Source organism: Callithrix jacchus, chromosome 21, assembly GCF_049354715.1.
Source record: "Callithrix jacchus isolate 240 chromosome 21, calJac240_pri, whole genome shotgun sequence".
Classification (NCBI taxonomy): Eukaryota; Metazoa; Chordata; class Mammalia; order Primates; family Cebidae; genus Callithrix; species Callithrix jacchus.
Window position 1 is genome coordinate 2,487,152 of NC_133522.1, and position 21,854 is coordinate 2,509,005.

General features: G+C 36.4%; 1 protein-coding gene and 1 long non-coding RNA gene across 4 annotated transcripts in view; one reads left to right on the forward strand and one right to left on the reverse strand.

Annotated features, from left to right (window-relative positions):
* EPHA6 (EPH receptor A6) overlaps nucleotides 1-13,563 on the reverse strand; it is a 999,349-nt gene extending 985,786 nt beyond the window's left edge. For all 3 annotated transcript variants that reach the window (XM_054248973.2, XM_035283338.3, XM_002761301.7), the window contains exon 1: nucleotides 13,138-13,563. In XM_054248973.2, the coding sequence (XP_054104948.2) occupies nucleotides 13,138-13,519 (382 nt within the window). In that variant the 5' untranslated portion in view covers nucleotides 13,520-13,563. The remainder of the gene's footprint in view (nucleotides 1-13,137) is intronic.
* LOC144580644 (uncharacterized) lies at nucleotides 12,684-17,063 on the forward strand. The gene is made up of 2 exons (XR_013530570.1): nucleotides 12,684-13,295; nucleotides 14,843-17,063. It is a non-coding gene; the product is annotated as an uncharacterized LOC144580644 (long non-coding RNA).
* Nucleotides 17,064-21,854: the final 4,791 nt, after the last annotated feature.

The following is a 21,854-nucleotide window of genomic DNA, read 5'->3' on the forward strand; positions in this document are numbered from 1 at the left end:
GTAAAGATGTTGGGGTGGAAAGTTACCAACCTAGCCACAAAAACAACCCCAAATAGAACAATAATCATGAATTTTTAACTGTCTTGTTAGCTACCGTAAAGTAACCCCTGAATCTTCATTAAACTGTTTTTGCCAGCCTTCTTTCCTCAATTGTCTGTCACCTCTCTTACGTTCTCTCTCATTGGCCAAACAAGTCTATCCATTTATCTCGTGCAAAGGAACTGGGGACTCCTGTTGATGCACATGCCCTTGTTGAAGAATCTGTTTTTCAAATGAACAAAGTTATCTCTGTGCAAAGCTTTTCCTATTTTAGGACATTTGTTTTGATTCCAATTCTTCCATTTTATATTTATAAAATCCTTGTATGTAATTCTTGGCCTGCCTTTTCTTTGTCATTTCTCTTGAATTTAAATTCATAAAAGTGGGATTAATTGATCTGAGTATATGAATAGTTTTCAATATTCTGTTTAACTGCTTTCTAGCATACTTTATATGTTCAAAAGAAATGTTTGCCATCATAACATCCTCTGATGCATGATGTATTAACCTGAAGCCATAACATATCTAGAAAATGCAGTTAAATAGGATAGGCAAGGGTTCTCTACACATTTTTGTAAACTCAAAAAATTAACAAAGGAGACTAATACACACTGCTCCATAAAAATCATAAACTCCTCCAAAAATATTCAATGTTAAGGAATGAGGGCTGGGAAAGAAAACTTGGCTTTCCCATGGAGAGTCATCCTAATACTCAAATTCTCAACTTCCTTTGAACTGCTTTCTAGCTTTTCCCACTGAAGGAAAATTTTCTCAGAGCCAAACAAATGAAAAGATTATACATGTGTGTGAGGTTTCAAGATCAGGGCACACATGCGGTAAACCCAGATGCCCATGCTTTTGTGTCAACCTGAGTCCATGTAAATGCTCCTCCTATGCCTGAGTTTACCTTCTCCACCCTCTGGCATCCACCTACACCTAGGCAGGTGTCAAACACTCTTCTTCATATGTATATTAGGTGACTGGATTTAGGTTGATTTAAATTGAAAGATAAGGAACCTCACTTAGGAATAAGTTCCATTAGTTGTAATTGTACAACTGACCTATTATCAGGGAGCTTATCACTAGTATATGAAGGATTTATTCAGTGATGGGTAAATGGGCATTTTATTTCACAATTACCTACTGACCAGTGTGTGCATGAGTCTTCAGAAGCAAGTCTCAGAAGGAAAAGAAAAGTCAAAAAATCTTGAGGGCTGAAGCCCATTTTGTTTTTGAAACTGTAATAAACGTAATTAATAGGCAACTTGGGAAAAATATTTGGAAATAACATGAGATACATAAGTATTTTAAAGAACTTAGACATGAAAGCATAAAACATAATCATTCCAATTCAAGAACAGTTAATAGAAAGAAATGGAAAACGGCCAATACACATAAAATATTTCCTATTTCCTTTGCATTGGAATAGAGCAAGTTCATATTTAAACCAGAAGTTGAAAGCAACTCACTGAACAAAATAGTCTTGGACTTGGACAGTAAATAGATTATTTGCCAATATATTAAAGAGGAAACTAGTGGTTTTTCATTAGTTTTACAGGTACCATTTAGGTCTCCTATATTTCAGTGCCATATCTAGAGTAGAATTTCCAACCAAGCTAGAGGTGCACTTGGAAAAATGGGATCTACATCACAGGTGTTTTGTGTGTGTGTGTGTGTGTGTGTGTGTGTGTGTGTGTGTAGTACAGTCAATATAAAATGACAATCTTTTACAATTAAGGTATGAAAACTTTGGAAATATCTCCAATTCAGTAAAGTCTGGTTATAAGTCAGTTTCTGACAGCCTAAGTAAATAATCTGCTACCAAAGAAAACACATCAAAGACTTACGATATATAATCTGGCATAGAGTTAAAATAACTTTATGACAGCAATAAATCACCATATGCTAGACACTGTATAAAGATTAAAGGAGAAATATATTAATCTAACCTTATAAAATATTTCTTTTCATAATTTAAAAATGATTCCTGCACTAGGGTGTTGTAATTACAACAAAAAACCTAGATGCATTCAAAGTTATGAATAATCTATTAGCTTTATCAGTAGACCTATAATTTTTGACTAAATAATTATTAAAGGTCATCAGTTTTACCCAAATATCTGTAATTATTATAATTATTTATTTTCAAAAGGCTATATCACATATATGGGAAGAAGGACCATAAAATGCTGAATTTAAAAACAGGAGTATAATTGTAATATAGAAACTAGATTGATAGTTTTCACTGCTTTTTGACATTCTAAATGTACAAATCTAAATGTCAACAGCTAATCATGGGTAATCTGCTATTGATTTTTCTCTGTTTAAAAATACCAAGTTCTGGCAGCAATTTCTAATTCTATATGCTTCTCGAATATAAAAATACAGGCTCTATCAAACAGCAATTTACCTAATTTCTAAAGATAATTATTAAAGAATACTGGCAATTCCAAAGTTCTGCAATACTGCAAAAAATATTTAATACAGTTAAGAAAGAGAAAATTACAACAAAACAAACATTTAACATGACAGGAGCTGACAATCAGCTATAGGTATTTGAAGAAATACAGATTGGTTATACTGGCAACCATATATGTATTGTCAATTTTATGTTCATCTAAAGGTAAAATAATCAATAAACAAAGCCATACAGAGTCTATTAACATTTAGATTTTGTATTGTCACATTTTAAAGAAAGTTTCCATCACTAAATACAACATTTATAAAGAGTAAGATAAAGCTTTCAACAAAAAAGCCAAGTCACATCACTTACTTAAACGTTCTATGCTCAATCTAAAACATTATTCACTTGGATATTAATTTTTTATCCTTAAATGCAGAAATTTTAATCTTTAAATGCATAAAAACGAATTCAGTTAGTTAAAAATGGAGGTCTCTAGAGGAGTCATTCATCTTAATTCCCTAATTATTTTCATACATTCATCCTGATAAATCTTGATAAATGTAAGACTCGTTTTCATTTCCCATGTGTAACTCAAGCTTCTCAAGTTCTCAAGCTTGTATGTAAAGTTTATATTATTTCCCTTCATTTTATCCATCTTATATTGTATTTTAATTTCAGGTATACCTCTTCAAACTTATAACACTGTCCTTCCTGGGAGGGCAGAGGCAGGGGAGCTGGCAGATCTTACTGCATTTTAAGGAGTCACACAAATCATGGCTAACATATGGTCATGACCAATATCCTGAATGAATATTTATTCTCAATGTGCCTGTATATTAATTTTTACATCTTTGAGAACAGTACATTTTATCTCTGTAAACAATAGTTTATAGATAGTAGCTTACAAACCGTATAGCTAAATACATGTTACTTTGATTCTTAAAAATTGTTTCAATTATTCACTGATCCCATTAGCTAAATTGTAAGCTCTCCCAAGTTGGAGCAGTGGCCCAACTTTGTATTTCCTGTTTCCCATCACAGCAAATATAATAGGTATCAAAATACTTCATTTAAAAATTCAATGAATATATATTTATTGTAGAACTAGTTTGAGAATTCCAGGAAAAAATGTATATTATATATAAAATCTATGAGATTAAGAACCTAAGTGTTTATATCAAAGGAAAAAAATGAAAATGAATAAATTTAAAAAACCCAAAGATAACTATAAATACATTGCAATGAAGAAGTATTTGAGAAACTTACAATAGAAATATGTTCAAAAATTGTATCTGAGTTTAAGGTTTGGTAGCATTTTTAAAAATATCTATGATTTAGCTTTAATAGACCTATTAAAACTTTAGATTACTAACCTTAAAATAAATTATTCAATTGAATTCCACATTTCTGATTAATAGGGTTCTTGAAAAGTCTAAGAAAATAAACAAAATAATTCCTGTTCATAAAGTAGTGGATATTATAAAGGTTCTTACATGTGTAGTTTTTATTAAACAAACTAGCAAGCTGCTATTTTAATAACCTAGGTGAACCACATTTTGTCTAACCTATAAAATGAAGTTATGATACCATAACACCATAAGACAGTAAGTTATCATACTATAAGGACTTTTTGCTCTACTATAGTATCATAAAAATAACAATAAAATTGGAGCATGCTAATTTCCACTTCTTTTCTAAACACGTTAAGCAATATGGTACAGCAACAGTATACACTTTCAAAGTTGTTCTATTTCTTTCTCAGATAAAAATGAAGATCTCTTTATCACAGTTCCCTCATTAAACTGAACATATAAAATAGCCTAGACAATGAACTTCTCTCATTAAATGTTCCAGTATTCTACAATTTTCCAAGATACTACAGTCTATTTTTGACGAAGCATTATGCTGATTGCTAACAAGTCAAGCAATATATAGATTTCATTTTATTTTAAAAATTGACATAATTTTTTATGACTTTGTGCAATGGACTTTGCTTGACTATTTCTTATCACACTTCATGACAACTACTAATGACTTTCACTTTCCTTCATGAGATAAATAGTTAAGTATACTTTAACTCAAGAGGAAGAAAATTAGAGATTTTTAATATTAAAAAAAAGTTTTAGCTAAGATTGTCATCAATAGAAACTTGTATACTGGCATAAATCAAGGGACACAGGCCAGAGAATTGTTCAATATATACAGCCAGAGAGAATCCTTAACAAATAGAATCATTTAAACAATAGTGTCATGAATCAGCTTTTCTCCTGACTCTATTTTTCTTTAATTGTTGGTATGTTTATAGCTACTTAACTACTGCATTGTATTTAAAAATCAATTTTAGATGGGTGAGCTATCAATTCTCAGAATAACTAATCTGTTGGCCTCTACATAAATTCTCTATTTACTCATTTAATTCAATGCTTTGCAATATTTGTGTCATTTTATAGCAACGTAAGGAACAACATGCTTCTCTTTAAAAATAAAAATTAAAGGGTTACCAAGACTAATTCCACCCAAATTTGGGGGCAATCATTTCAATTATTCTTAGATAATTCTTACTTAGGATATATATTAAGGCAATGTCTTTTCATTTCCTAGTATACAACATTTATCTTTATTAAGTTGCTTTAAATATATCTAAATATAATCACCACAAGTAGGCAAGTTTCAATACTTTTTTAAAGTTATGGATCTTTTCTAATATTAAAAGTCAGTGCTTTCCTATTTCTAGATATCATAATCTATGTACTATCAGAGAATGTGCTTCTCTTTGCAACACTCATGTAGCTCAAAATACAAGTATCATAATATAGTACAGTCACCTGAAAGAACACATACTCTACTGTCATTAGGGAATTAACACAATAACTTATTTAAAATATACTTTTAAATTATATAAAAGTACCTTACTTTTTATCCAGATATCCACAAAGATATCTAACATTACCAGAGTAAAATAATAGATTAAGGCCAGGCACGGGGGCTCACGCCTGTAATCTCAGCAGTTTGGAAGGCCGAGGCGGGTGGATCACAAGGTCGAGACCAAGACCATCCTGGTCAACATGGTGAAACCCCGTCTCTACTAAAAATACAAAAAATTAGCTGGGCATGGTGGCACGTGCCTGTAATCCCAGCTACTCAGGAGGCTGAGGCAGGAGAATTGCACTCCAGCCTGGGTGAAAAGAGTGAAACTCGGTCTAAAAAAAAAAGATTAAATATTTTTACCTCTTTAATAGCCATTAAATATTTCTATCTAGTTAATAGCCATTTTCTAAAGCAATGTTATTTCATATTTCCTCTGATCAAAAAGTATGCCTTTTACACATGAAGTTATGAAGTGAAATAGTGGGAAGCACAGTGAGTTGTCAATTACATCTACCAAGCACAGGCCACCAAATAGGCCAAAAGCTGGAGGACTCAGAATCCTTCGAAACTAGCTCAATATACTTTTCAGGATCTGGAGTGAAAATACACACTTTCATCCCAATTCTCACAAAGCTCAGTTAAAACATATGATTGCTACTATTTGAAATTGGAAACTGAGCATCTTCAACATGAATTACAGTTTTTAATAACTAACCCACCCAAAATAAGCATGCCAGAATAGGCCAATCTAACATATTTTGGATAAAAGCTGAACTCACACATCAGTCTAAAAAAAGCCATTAAATGTGTGAAATATTAATTTTTTGTATATATGAACATGTTTTTAAAATGCATATTTATACATTTTTATGTAATTAAGTAGAACATCTGCCAATCCATACAACATCAGAAGATTCTTGTGAAGCAATTTACAAATAAAACACATAAGGTATACAGCAATGCTTTACTCTATTCTTTCTCCCATGCAACATCATTTACTGTAAAATTCTTCATCTTATAGAAACTATCAAGTAATTGAAAAATAAATATCAATTGCTCGAAATATAAAATGCCAACAAGCAAAGTGAGATTCCAGAGAACAGAACGTGAAAATAATCTTTGTGTAGCCTCAATATTTAGCATAATGCCTGATATTAAATCCACGGTTGCTGAGTGATTTATTTTCTTAAAGACAAAATGTAATAAAATAATGGTATTTTTAAATAAATTGTACATGAGTCTTTTATATTATTGGGGTTAACTGGTATATAGTGTCATATAACAAATACTCTTTTAAGTTTTTATACTTGATTATTAATTTGATTTTGAGAAAACAGAAATGTTTCCTGTCAGATCTGGAAACAGACTGTAAACTCCTTACTTGATCATATATTCTGGAAGAAAGAGTTCTCACTGAACCTTTACATACGGCAAATACACTGCTTATCCATATAGCAGGCAATAAATATCTGCTTAAATTATTTTGTTTTATAATATGTATAATTGAAAACTGAAACTGTATAGCCCATAAGAAGTTAAATGGCTTATTTAAAGGAAATAACTATAAAAATAGGATTTTCCAGAACATTCTGAAGCACTAAAGTAAAATGTAAGATTTCTTGCATTTGGATATATATTTAAATACATTTAGAAACAGTCAAATGAAGTATCTCCAGAACATGAATTTTCTAAAAAAAAAACAGTGTGAGTGTTAAGAATTTTTATGTTCTCTATATTTAGTAATTATTTTCATGTGGTATTATTAAAAGGTAACTCAAAATAATCAGCAATTAACTGGTCAGATAAAATTTGTAATTGCATAAAATTTACTGTTGTTTACTTAAAAGCAGAACAGTTTCTTCCCTCACCCCATCTCCCAAAATATCACATCTCCTGAAATCTCATTTTCTAGGTCTTGCTGAACATTTTGCTTTCTTCATTTAAACAAAATACAGAGATTAAGTATAATTAAAAGTGTCTGAAAACACACTATTTTATATCCAATATCACTTAGAATTTGTGATTTCAATAACAGTAATTTGATCATAACAAGGATGAATAAAACTGGTCCATATGTCAAATCCTCAAATATTGCTCTTTATTAGCTAAAACTAGATTCTGTTGGCTTACTATAGATCTTGTGAAGATATCCCTACCTACCTGTACAATCAGGCACTGACAAAAAATAACTACATAGAAAAAGTCACCAGGTCAGAAATGAATCAAATTGCATTTGTTGATCCAAATAAGTTTACCCTATGTACAAAGGCTTGAAATAACAAAATTGTCCTATTAAAATGTTTTAAATTATTGTTTGAACTGAATAAAGTGTAAAATACACATCTCAACCTTGCTACATATTTTTGTTCTACTCCATCTTGCCTATCCCTTGACAATTATCAATATTTATCAAGGTAATTTTAATGGGGAATAATGAAAAGTTTATCCGGGCTTCTTGCATTTATTTCTCTAAAAGATAAGATGGTCCTATAAGCATATTTCGAACCCGTCTTCATCTCCACTGCAATCACTCTAGGCCAGGCTACTACACCTCTCCTGGACAACGGCAACTGACTCCTAATTCTACTTTTGTCATCTTCCAAATCAGTTTTTGCTCACTAGTCAAGGTGCTATTAAAATGTGATACAGCTTCATATATTACTCGGGATAATATAAAAACTCAAGCTTCTTAACATGGATCTTATTCTACTCTGAGTACTCTGGTTGCGGCTGTCTTTCAGACCTCACTTTCTGCAACTCTCTTCCATGCAAAGTAAGTTCCAGTCACCCTGGACTCGGTTTTTTAAATGTGTCAAGCTCATTTCTCTTCAAGACTATTGCTCAGGCAGTTTCCACTACATGTTATGCACTTCTTCCCACTCTGCAGAATGAGCTCTTTTTCTTTCCTGAGAATGAGCCTTCAATGTCACCTTCACAGACAAGTCTTTCCAACTGTCCCATTTCAAATAGCGTATCTCTACCGGTATTTTCTCTTTTTAAATCTATAATCTAAATTTTAGATTACAGAAAAGAATAATAAAATAATGCAAGAACAGAATATATCTTCAATCTTTTAAAATGTCAGTCTGATTAAATTACAAGTTGAATAGAACACTAGAGATAGGCAATTTGATCCTGTATGAATTTAGCTTGGTTACATGATTGACAAGGTATGTTGGACAAAGTAACCTATTTTATCACCTAACTATATATATTGATTTCCAGCATGTTTATAATCCCAAAATGGTGAGTCAAAGGTACGATGAAAAAATTTCTATTACTGTTGGGATTTGGTTGATGAACAGTGTGAAGTGGGATCTTTTCTTTCAGCATTTAGAACAAATGGAGCACGTAGTCAGAAGCATTTGTGTATGTGAGGGGGAAGAGGGAAAGAGAGTGAGTTACGGAAACTGATAGGGAAAGAGGGTTGATAGAGAAAAATTTATGATATCTTTTGTACTTAACTCATTTGTACTAACCAATGATTACTGAAGAAACAAAGAAACAAGAGGCGTTCTACTATTATATATTTTAGTACTTATTTTGTGATGTAAAAGTAACTAACAAGTAAAAGGATGCAATTTAATCATTAATTTACCCTGTACCATTAGACATATAATTGTCCCTTAGGAAATTCATATAAAAGTGCTGTACTCATGAATACTACATTAACTTTAATGATATTCATCTAAGTTATTTTCAGTTTGAAGAAAAGTTCCTTAAGGATTATGTATAATTTCTGTCCAAGGAAAGTGTTTTAGATATAGTATTATCCCAAGATCAGAACAAACAAACTTAGATGATCATTGCTGGATCAGCATAAAGACATTTTATCTTTGCACTTTGGATGCTAATCAATAAAGATTAATTATATAATTACTTATTTTATATTGTAAATGTTTAATAAAATTATATTCTAAGTTGTATTTATGCTTATGCCTAACAAGAATGGGTGTGATAACAATCTCTGGAACCCTTACAACTATAATTTATCCTCAAAAAATAATTTCATCTAAATGAATGGTCTTTCAGAAACATTCTTTGTAAGTAATCCAGTGTTCCCAACATAACAAAATTTTAAATATTTTCAGTATTTTAATGTTCACTCTTGAACATTCTTAAAAACTTTCCTCAATGTCTCCATTTCTATAAATATAAGAACAACAGTCAATCAGAGTTTGTGAATAAAACTTACGGAATGTCAACTAATTATAGGCTATGAATTTGTTAATCAGATGTTTTTCTGCTTAGATGTATTTACTTGTATTTACATATAACTCAGTGGACTATGCAGTTGATTCACTCCAATTAATAAATTTAATGAAACCAACCAGTCACACTATTGCTTTGCTTGTTTATTTTGTTTGTCACTGAATTGCCTGGGGGAAAAATGGATTCACAAAGTATTGGCAATAAAATAAGTTCACTAGACTCATGTACCCATACCATATTTTGACTTAATTGAATTATCTGAGTATGCAATTGATTATTTTTGAAAGCATGAGCCACACCCTCAGAGATGCATCAACTCATTTAGGCTATAAAGTAGTATTTGCTGCAGAATAATTTTTGATAAATGGATTCCTGGTGTCTAGTGGCCATTGTGACATACAGTATATGGTTAGCTTACACATGAAGATGGTGTTTTATATTCATTTAAGTGTCTAGTATAGAAATGAAAGGCTATATTCCTTGAAAGATAAAATCTTTTTAAAATAAAAATTACCAACACTTAATTAATACTGTGGTTTTAAATATAGGGAAAATTAATGGACTATGAGAGAGACTTAAACACAATTCATGTTTCCACTTACTTAATCAGATGAAGTGATCTAGGAAGCACCTTTACTTTCTGATCGATTCAAGGAGGTTTGGTTAATAGGAAGAAAGAGTCAAATTGATTTATTTTGTCTTTACAGTTAGCTTCACACTTAGTTAAAAGACAAGAGAAGAGATTTTGTCTATAGTCAAGTTACTGTTAGCACCATGTTAAAATAATGAGGTAGGTTACTTTCTTGTCATTATCATCATCATTTTACCTTGCTTATGTATGGAAAACTGAGGAGTGGGCTGGGAATTGTAGGAAAAGTGAATTCATTCTTTTCAGCCATGAAGGATGTCATATAATTGGGTAAAACAGATACATAACATTAAAATTTTACTTTGTGAATAGCTTAATCAGGAAGAAGTTACATAAAAATGTAATTTTATTCTCTAAAAAATAACAAATTTCAAAATTAAAACATTAATTCCATTAGCCTTTAAAGTGAAAATTGTTGGAAAATGAAAGCTATCTTCTCAAAACTAAATGTGAATTACATTACTGTTTATTTTTATGTGTATAATAAATCAAATTTATATTTTACATTAATCTTTACATGTTAATATAAATAATTCTATAATGTCCCATAACTTCCATGTTTAAAAACAGATACTTTCATTTATTTTATTATGAAACTATAAGTTAAGAAAATATCCCTAAAATGTTATTAAGAATAACATTTAGAAAGCTAGCATTTTATTAACCTTTAGTGTGATGATTTCAATATTTGTAAGTTATCTCAATTTATCAGAAAAAATTTCTATTCACTATGACTTTAGACTATAAAAAGCATCATTTTATAAATCATCATTTGTGTGATAAAAAATCTGATTATACTTTAAAGTATTCTTTTGAAGAAGTCAGGTAAATTTTACCCAATTTAACCTTTAGGTACTATTCTGCCCATCGTACTCTTTTGCACAGCCTGTGCTTTCAGTGTATCAATACAAATTCAAATTAAGAGTTTAAGTAGACAGTCTTTAATGCATCTATTTAAATGATGGGAAAATTGTCTGATATTCACTAAGTTATGCTAAGTAATAAAAATAAATTACATGTGCTTGGCATATATTCTAGGTAAAACATCTGTAAATACTACGGAAAAGTCATTAAAATAGGTAAGCAGATAAAATTACTGCAAGAGGTTAATAAGTAACATCTCAGTGTTCTTAAATTTACTATGAACATCTGAAAAGTCATACTGTATAACAGGACATATTTTGGTGGAATGGCACTTTAGAGTCATATGTAGATTCAGTTATCTGAATTACTGATATATCATATTTAAGTAGATAACTGTTGTTTGGGGGAAATTATTGCATGGGAATAGCTGTTATAAACTTCTAGTACACTTGGCTCTCAAAGTATTCATCTCTACTATCCCTATTTACTGATATAAAGTACAGTATCAATGTCTGACTTTCCGATTATTAAAAACTGTTTTCTCTCCTTGTAATAAAAAAGGGTAGTCATTTCACAGTTTTTTAACAGTCTTCTATCTTCACAGAAATAAAGTAACTACCTATTCAATATTTTATGCCAATAGTCTCTGAAAACAAATGAGAGATGTAGTGTGATGGTGTACAGCACCACAGCACAGCAGGACACCGTAGCTGGTGTCTATTATGTGATCTACCTTCAAAGCTATGAGGATTACACATGGTTTCCAAATTCACCTGCATGTTTGCGATTGCATTCTGTCAGGTAAAAGTAATTGTAATAATTAGGAAAATATCCAAGGTACCAACTGTACAAATGAGAAGTTAATTTTGATCCCGAGTAATTGTAAATCTAAGTAAAATGGCCATAAACGTTGATGACAAAAAAAGAATGCTGTGTTGTCTTCTCCCTTAACCTTCTCCTTCTCACACAAAAAGTGCACACTTTCAAGCCATCTGACCTCCATTTTTGTAGCTGAAAATTACTTTGAGACTCTCGAACATATGCCTTATATGTTAAGTAAGGATAACTGACCACCACACACAATATTTGAAGTGACATATTGGTGGTCATTACAGCAAGAGTATCTAGCTAGGTACATGCTGGAAAACTTTTATGGTTATTTCACGCTTGGTCTGAAAGGACTTAGAATATGCAGGTGGCATTTTTTACAGATCTTTATTCACAGCAGAAATCTAATGAGATATGTTCCATAAAGACTGTATGGAAAAAAAGGAAAACGCTCAAATATTCTAAGGGCTTTCCATCACTTTTTACACATTATTCACCTTCAGTTTACCACTTTACCCACCGAAACAAAGTCCTCCAAGAAATCTGCCAGTGACTCGACTTCATGAATGGGGTATTCACAGCTTGGAAATTCACCCTAAACGCGGTTCTACTCCCCACCCTCAAGAATATGAAACCCCCACACAGATCTGGGGCATCTGGTCTAGGAAGAATTTCAAATAAGTCTACTTTGGTGGCAGGAAGGAGAGGTGAAGCCTGGGGACTGAGGCTGGGCGAGGGCGGCAGTCACTGGAGGGGAAGGGCTGGTAACTGGTCACGGGGTACAGCGGCGGCACCGTGCCTCGTTCAAGAACCACACACGGTCCCCCGAAATGAGAGGCCACCAAGAGCCAGGAAGTCCATGAAGCCCGTGCCATGAAGCTGACCTCGGGTAGAGACGGCGCAGCGGGGAGCGGTCCTAAGGCCGCCAGCGGCGGGACCCAAGTGCAGCTGACGCTCACGCAACCATTTCAAGACGTTTGGAAGCAGAAGGGATCCGAGCCCGTGGGGTCGCCGTCCCGGGCGGTCCCGACAGGGCGCCGTGGTGAGGGGACATCCTGACCCCGCCGTGTGGCGAGCCGAGAGACGCCGACCCCGGGACGAAGTTACCCGCGGGAGGCACCCAGTGCCGGTTCCCCCGCGCCGTCCTCCGCCCACCCAGTGCCGGTTCCCCCGCGCCGTCCTCCGCCCACCCAGTGCCGGTTCCCCCGCGCCGTCCTCCGCCCACCCAGTCCCGGTTCCCCCGGCGCCGTCCTCCGCCCGCCCCGTCCCTCACCTTGGTTGTTGGAGACGTGACTGCAGTCGCCCGGCCACGCCGTCAGCAGAGGCAGGAAGAGCCCAAATTGCAGAAGAAATTCCCGGACTTCGCGGCCCCCCATGGTTCTCCCCGGCTCTCTCCTCCTCCCCACCGAGAAGTGGCGGCAGCGCGGGCAGGTGCTCCGGGTGGGACGGGGGTCCCGGTCCGCGTCTTCTTCCTCCTCCTCCTCCTCCTCCTCCACCCGGCCCGCAGGGGGTGTCCCGGGGCGCCCCCCGCGCGAGGTCCCGGGGACAAGGCACGAGGGTCCAGGCTGCCCAGGTGCCGGTGCAGGCGCTTCGGAGGAGGACGCTGCCTGCGGCGCCCGGGAGCTCCTGCCGGCTGGAGGCGCGGGGAATCGCATCCACCACAGTGTCCCGCTCGCGCGAGGACTATTCACTTGGGCCCGAGAGAGCGCGCGCGCAGGAGCGAGCTCGGGCTGTGGTTTGGGGGAGGGGAGCGAGGGGGCGGGGAGCGCCTCGCCGCGGGGACGGGGGCGGGGGCGGGGCGGCACTGCCAGGTGGGGCGGGCGCACGGGGCGGCACGTGCGGGGCCGAAGGCGGGGGGCGTGGGGGCCGCGGGAACTTTCCTCCGGCCCGTGCGAGGAGAGCCGGGCGGACGGCGGCTCGAGCGGGCCACCAGGGGTTCGGGCGGGGCGCAAACTGAGCCCTGGGCTCCGGGCCTGAGCGGCCAGGGCAGCGGCGCACCGCAGGCTCCTCCGAGTCGGCCGTGGCCGCCGCTTTCCGGGCGTCTCGGAGGCCGCCCTCAGCCCCACAGGCACTTGGCCGCCCGCTTCACAGCAGCGGCGCGGGCCGTGGAGGTCGAGTCAGCTCCCAGCGCCGCCTCCCCGACTCCTCCACGTCTCCCCGCTGAGGGGGCTCCCGACCGTCCTCCGCGCGGGCCGCCCAAACTTGCCCACCGGGGCGAGCGCCTCCGCGGCTTCCAGTCCTAGCGAAGCGGAGCGCGGGGAGGAAGCGCTGAGGGGTCACATCAGGCGGGAAAGCCGCGGCCGCCCGGCGCCCGGGCTCGCGAGGTCTTCGCGTCGCCGTGCGGAGGTGACTTCGCGGTGGAGGTCACGAGCATCGTCGCAGCCCTGACGCTGGGATTCGGGGGTCCCCGAGCGTCCACGGCGTGGTGGCGTCGAGCCGCGCTCTCCTAGCAGTCCCGGTGGCGCGTGGCCACATCCACGGCAGCGCAGGGCGCCGTGTTCTGAGGGCTCCCCCCGCACGAGCCGTCCCCTCGCGGCACCCACTCCCCCCCGCGCGCGGGTCTCCCGGAAGCGGCGGCGCAGGGCACGAGCGGGGACCCCGCGGCCCCCGCCCCAGGCTCGGGGCCACACTGCGTGCAGACGGGGAGGGACCCCGCGCCGAGGCGGGCGCCCAGGGCAGGGACGGAGCCGGGCGCGCGGCAGAGCCGGCCAAGCCCAGCCTTCTCCCGGCCTGGCAGCCGCGCCTCCGATGCCGCCAGTTCGGCGCTAGAGGGGGTCAGTGGACAAGGAAAATCCTGCACCGCCTGCAGGTGGAGGCGGCTCCTCGGGCGAGGACCCGCGCGGGAGGAGGGGACGCAGCCGGGCTGAGCTCCACGCGTGCGTTACGGGCGCGCCAAGGAAACCGTAGCGCCCGGGTGGGGGCCTCAGTGATACTGTATTCGGGACCGTTATTTCCAACACCATTTTTCTTTCCTGAAGGGACTTCGGCTATCGCAGTCGAGTGAGGTTGAAACCCCCACTTCAAACCCCGTCGGAATGTTGTGAAAAGACACTGATGGCAATGGAGGAAGTGGACAGAGGAGGGAAAGTAGCGGTGTTGTCGAGGATACACGCTGTTTCCCCAGTGGGCAGAAGGCACGGGGGGACGTGGCTCAGTGACAGGAGTCGGGAGAGCGGCCGCCGAGGGAGCGGAGGGTCTGCGTTTGATGCTTAGAGTTCCCGGAGGCAAACAACGCTTCCATTCCCCGCGTTTCTGCGCCGCGAACCCTCCACGCCACACGCCACACGCCACGGCTGAAGGCGCGTCACCGAATGCCTTACAGTGAATTGGGAGGAAAGAGACGACAGCGGGAGATGCCCCGCATCTAAAATCCTGCCTCTGGAGAGAAACGTGACATGCGAGTGACTTCCAGAGTGTGAGGAAGGGCTCCCATTGGTGACTGTACTCTCATCCTCATTAGCAGTTCTTCGCTCGGAGGTGTCCACGCCAACTTACACGTATGCAAATCATTGCTGTCAAGAAACCATGTGTGGAGTTCATGTATCGGCTCTTCAAAGAGTAAAATCTGATTTTCATTCTCATTTTGCCACATGGGCATTTGCAAACCCACTTTAGCGTTTATAAAAAGTTGTAAAATAAAAACACTACATTATGACGGTTATGATATAAATCATTGCGTCTAAATAATGTTCTTAGAATTGTTTCATTCACTATACTGATAATTCTATTCAAAATCTCATTCTTTTTATATACTGTCAAATATATTTCCATGATCTTTTTATAATTAAATTTTCATTTTAAAATTTTGGCTTACAGTAAATCTATAAACATCGTTAACGATTCACTAAAAGAAAAATCGTTCAAGAAGACACTCCTTATAAATTGAAGGAATGTATAATATCTTAAAATATAAACCATGTGAATCTATTTCCATACTTTTACTTTTGAAATTAGACTTGCAAGGGGAAAAACTTTAATGGAGCATGACCAAAAGGAAGTGATTTCAATATAATTCCCAACATCAAATATTTTAAAAATCAAAGTTTAAAATCGAATTCTGATGTCTTGCTTGAGTGTTACATTTTAGAGAATTTCTTATAAAATACCAAGAAGCTTCACTTAAAATTCGACTACAAGGCAATAATTTTAGTGGAAGGAAGGGGAAAAGGCAGGGGGGAAAAAAGGAGAAAGAAATAGAGAGGGAAAGTTAGGTTTATTTCTGGCGCTCCCACTTAGCTGTAAGTCATGACACAGTGCCTGAAACAAACTGTTACTTCACAGTAACAGTCATTGACTTGATTAACCTGAATTTCTAGTCCCCCCCTCCACTATACTCACAGTTCAGCTACATTTCATAATTTTTGTATGTTTAAATGAGCCAAAGTCAAGTTTGATATAATATATATGCCTGGTCAGATAATTGATATATTCTGGTCTTGGCTTTTAAGAAAAAAAAAAATTACGAGACTTTTCTCAATATTAATACCTATCTCACATGTTTACATATGTTTGGATGCTGTCTATTGCATGTCTAGAAGATAATGACATCTTAAGTAAAAACTCCTCTAAAAATTGAGTTGAAATATGATTATCATGGCCTTTGACAATAGCAAGATTCCATGAGTTTGACATGATTATTAATGTTAAAACATGATTGTAAAAAGAATTAGCATGACTGTTTGATCATTTATGTGTTATATATATATGCACACAGATGCACAAATGTGTATATGCATGTCTTCTAAAATATTTGTTTGGTTCTTTTTATGTGCTTAATTCTCTTCACTCAGGAAAGAGTTCAGAGTAAACAACTTTGTATGAGTATCAATTTCTTTTCTAAAGCTAACATTTTATTTAAACTATAGTCATGGTTATCTATGTAAGCTAGAAGCAATTGCACTTAGAAATGTACTTCCTTTTTGGTTTTCTAGCAGTGTTGATATATTTGCTGACATGTGACAGTTTCAAAATTATAAGCAACTCAATGAACCAGATGCAATATTCATGTAGATTTATCTGCACTTGTCTGTTTGAATCATACCCATACTCAGAAAAGCATTCATGTCTCATTTTTCAGATCTACATTGTTCAGAATTCTTTTGTATTCTCTCAGACTATTGTTCTTCATGATATATGTGGTCTGAATTCAGGTAAGATATGATTAAATTTTTTATTAAATAAAGAATATGACATTAAAAACTAGTCTGCTTTTATTTATAGTAGAAATAATAGTCTTCACAAATGTTATTTGCTTATAACAATGATTAAAAGAGGAGAGTCTTAACCTGCAGTTACTTCCTTTGAGAAAAAAAGGATTATAATGTTTAATACTCAGCATGTTTCAAGGCTTGAGACAGTCTTAAGTATATTATTCTGGTAGAGGAGTAAATTAATCCATTCACAGCACCAATTTGCATTCTCTCAGGTCAAGGTAGAAGAAACATAAATAAAAAGAAGGTTGATCCTCAAATATGCCAAAATATCAGGTCTTAAAAGATTAGGTGGGTACTTTGAAAAGAACAAATTGCCTGAATCTTCTTTGTTAATATAAAATGTAAAGACAGGCTGTAGGCAATGATACTATTATTTTCATGCCATCAACTTTAAAATGTAAGTCAGAAGACTGTGTTCTGTGTGACTCACCATGCAAACAGCTAACGTTAAAAAAAAAATCCTTGAAGTCAAATACAGTTAATGTGAAGCTCTTTGCTTTTAGAAAGTATGTAATTAGGGGAAAACACACACATTGTTTACTTCAGAAATTTTGCTGTGGTAATAAGTAGATAATATTTTTCTGAAAAAGAACATGAGAAGCAGCGAATTTTACTTTATTGTTAGCACATCAAATCTTTAAAAACTTACAGAAAAAAAGGCAACTTGAAGTTACATAAAATGTATTATAGTCGATTCTGCTATGATAATCGAATTTTCGTTCTTGTGTTACGTGCAGTGAAAGAAAAACATGTACATATGTCATATACATGTCATGTTTATATATGTGTGTGCATGAAATTCAATAAAAATATTCTCTCTAGTACTTTTCTAATTCAGTAACCATTTGCCAAGCAAGGTTTTCACATCCATTTGTGCTTAGCACTGTAAGGAAAGTACAATGACTATTTGGATTTAGTTCTGATGTCTCCGGAGTTTACATTCTATTGCAGCACAGACATGTAGGTTATTCCAGTTAAAAATCAGTCTCTGCTCCTACCGTAGAGTTCCAAATTATTACTGTTATGTCAGAGGAAAAGAATTACACCTTCACCTTCTAAGGCATGGATTTCTTACAGTTACTGCTTTTACTTGAGTTAAACTGACTCTAGGTATGGCTTGATCCACCGTCTAAAGGCTGGTACATAAACTTTCACTAACATTAAAAGCAATACTAAAGGTTATGGACAGTGAACTAATGATTTAACTAGATTCAAATAACTTGCCATATAATGAACTTGACTTAACAGTCTGTGTGGCATCAGGTGTCCACAGAAAGTAATTTTACTAAATTATGTAGAGACTTTTTAAAAATTATAAATTTAAATTATTTCAATTTTACAAGTAGTACATTAGTTAATTTTTCATTCCTCAAAATGACCAGCTGGGTCAAAACAACTGTTTTTATTGGTTTATAATAAATATCATTAAAGAGCATATCCTAAATATCAAGTGGGTAACAACTGATGATAGGAGTAACAGTGCCTCTTAAAAACCTATATATATTGGAATATGTGTCATTATGTCCATCATAACCAGTATCACACGAATATTGCTATTAATTTTATTCAAATATTGAAAATAAAAACCTATATACATTGGAATATGTATCATTATGTCCATCATAACAAGTATCACACGAATATTGCTATTAATTTTATTCAAATATTGAAAATAAAAACCTATATAAAGGAATATGTATCATTATGTCCATCATAACCAGTATCACATGAATATTGCTATTAATTTTATTCAAATATTGAAAATAAAAACCTATATACATTGGGATATGTATCATTATGTCCATCATAACCAGTATCACACGAATATGGCTATTAATTAAAAATCTAGTCCAAATATACTTTGTACTTCATCTTGAATTATGCCTGCATTATGACACTTTGTGCCCTGTTTCAGAAAAATGCAAAACGAGAAGACACTTGGGCATGTCCAATACTTAAATGTCAAATTTGCCAGTAATATTATTCTTATGAATAACAACTATGAGCTAAACATTACAATTGTTATGATATCACTAATACAAACATACTTTTATTCTGCAGTCGCACTGGGGTAAATTAAAAGTATCAGATAAAGGTAAGCGATTCCTTAATGTACTTCTTAAGCTGGAGTTATGGGTAAAGTTTTTTTCATACGAATATTTTTTACATTATTTCAGTTCAGTTTTCAAACAAGTACCACATTGGCATTTTTGACCTTCTGGTTTGTATGTTTTTAACTTAAAAAATTAAAGCACAAGTTTTAAGAGAATGACAACCCAATAAAACTTAATATGCCCAATATTTACATTTTATGTAAGGAGTTCTATATCATTATAATCATAGTATATTTCTTTTGTTGTGCCTATTAAAATGTTTTCATGGAATATAAATATTTTTAATATCTTCTAATTTAATAATGATTAACAATTATATGGAACTCATGGCAATCATTTGACAATTAGCTTATGGTTATTCATCTGCTTGCCTGATACACATATCTAATCTTTTTGAGGACCCTGAGAAGTATTCAAAGAGCAGAGAATCTGTCCTTACATCTTTACAAAAAGTATTTACTAAATAATTATGTATTTAATATTTGTACTTACGATTTTGGTCAAAATTTTCCATCTTCATTAATTTTTTTCATAAAGGATAATACCTACATAATCAGCTGTAAAAAGTACCTAATTTGCCCTTTTGCTTAAGATCATTCAATATTTATATTGCTAATATTTGAGTCAATATAATTTTGTAATTATTATAGGTGAATAATATATATCGTGTATTATTACATGTATGTGTGTTGCATGCATATTGAACCTATGTGGAGTTGTTATGAAAGTGGTCTTTTGGCTACATGGGAACTTAACCTGCTATGGAGTCCATGTGACACTCTGTTGATATTTCAGTGTTAAATTCCATATATGGTCCATAGTATTAGAAGTATACTGAAATTCATATTACTATATATTGTGATACCTTTGCTATTTTTATGGGTTAAAAAATTCTAAATTAATGGATAAAGCAGGAAGCAAGTACTAGGTTGACTTACATTGGTATTAATTTATGATTAATCCTAGTCTGCATTTAATTGTTCCTGAGTTATTTTTGCATTATGACTTAAAAAATATAAGTAGTGAGAAGTACATTTCTGCGTATTTTTGAATGATTTTATCCAATGCGAAAAAATAAGAACGTTCCTTACTCATTGAAAAAATGTAGATTTTTTTTTTTTTTTTTGAGATGGAGTCTTGCTCTGTGGCCCAGGCTGCAGGAGACAGGCTCACGTAACCTGACAGGAATGAAATTGGAACCCGACAAAATTTCATTTCACCCACATTACACAACAAAAACATCCTCGGATTAATTTTTCTTCTCCCATCCCTAATAAGCCTAACTCTATTTATGCCTGACCTTTTAACAGACCCAGACAACTACATACTAGCCAACCCCCTAAACACCCCACCCCACATTAAACCAGAATGAAAATTTCTATTTGCATACGCAACCCTACGATCTATTCTCAACAAACTAGGAGTGCAATGGCATGGTCTTGGCTCACTGCAACCTCCACCTCCCAGGTTTAAGCGATTCTCCTTCCTCAGCCTCCTGAGTAGCTGGGATTACAGAAGCATGCCACATGCCCAGCTAATTTTTGCGTTTTTAGTAGAAACGGGGTTTCACCATATTGGCCAGGCTGGTCTTGAACTCCTGACCTTGTGATCTCTCCACCTCAGTATCCCAAGGTCATGGGATTACAGTCTTGAGCTACTGTGCCCGGACAAAAATATGTAGAATTTAAAAAATATGTTTCAAATTATTTATCTGAAATAAATGCTATCAATATATTAAAACTGCCTAGTAGAACTTTTTGCAGTATTAGACATAGCCTATATCTCTGCTGTCTGATACAGTAGCCACTAGATATTTGTAACTTTTCAGGGTTTTAATGTATCTAGTGTAACTGAGAAACTGACTTTTTAGTTTGAGTTAATTTTAATAAATTTACATTTAAATAGCCATATTTGGCAGTGGCTACTCCATTAGTGAGTACCTATCACCACTTTTCAATGGCTTCACATTGATAATATGGAAATTCTGCCTTATACAGTCATGTTTAGCAGTCTTATCGTGAACAAAAATGAAGCTCACCTTGGACAATAACTCTGTTACTACATATGTTTACACTGTTTTCAAAACTAACCTGATTTGACATGCTTTTTGCATATTACGCTGAGTTTGTCAGAAGACATTAAATATAGGCACTGATAGAAACTCATAATATCTTTAAGAATTAATTCAATTATCAGTGGAATTACTTACCTCATGTGTCTAATTTTTGATGCTACTATCTAAAAAATGGCTTGGAGCCACTCGTCATCTTAGCTCTTCCCACTATGTCTGCTACACTGCCCTGGGTCTCTCAAAATTATAGTGACATAAGGAGCTCAATAACAGTTGTGGAGCTTCCAAAATTAATACTGTCTCCTAGAGACTTAAAGACGCAGCAGGATTTTTCCATTTAGATGCTAGCATTTGAGTTTGTATTTTGTTCTGTTTCTTGTTTTGCTTTTCCCCTTTTTGACTTTTTGATTTACATGTGAAAACATCAGGAACCCTTTTTCGTGTCCACAGATTTTTTTTTAAATATGAGAGTGCAAAGGAAAGCCAGAGAACCTATTTAGCACTGTTCTGTTTATATTATCTTAAATTGTGACTTCATGGTATCCTGCTATCAAATTTAATAAATATATTATCTCCTAAAGGAATCTTGAAA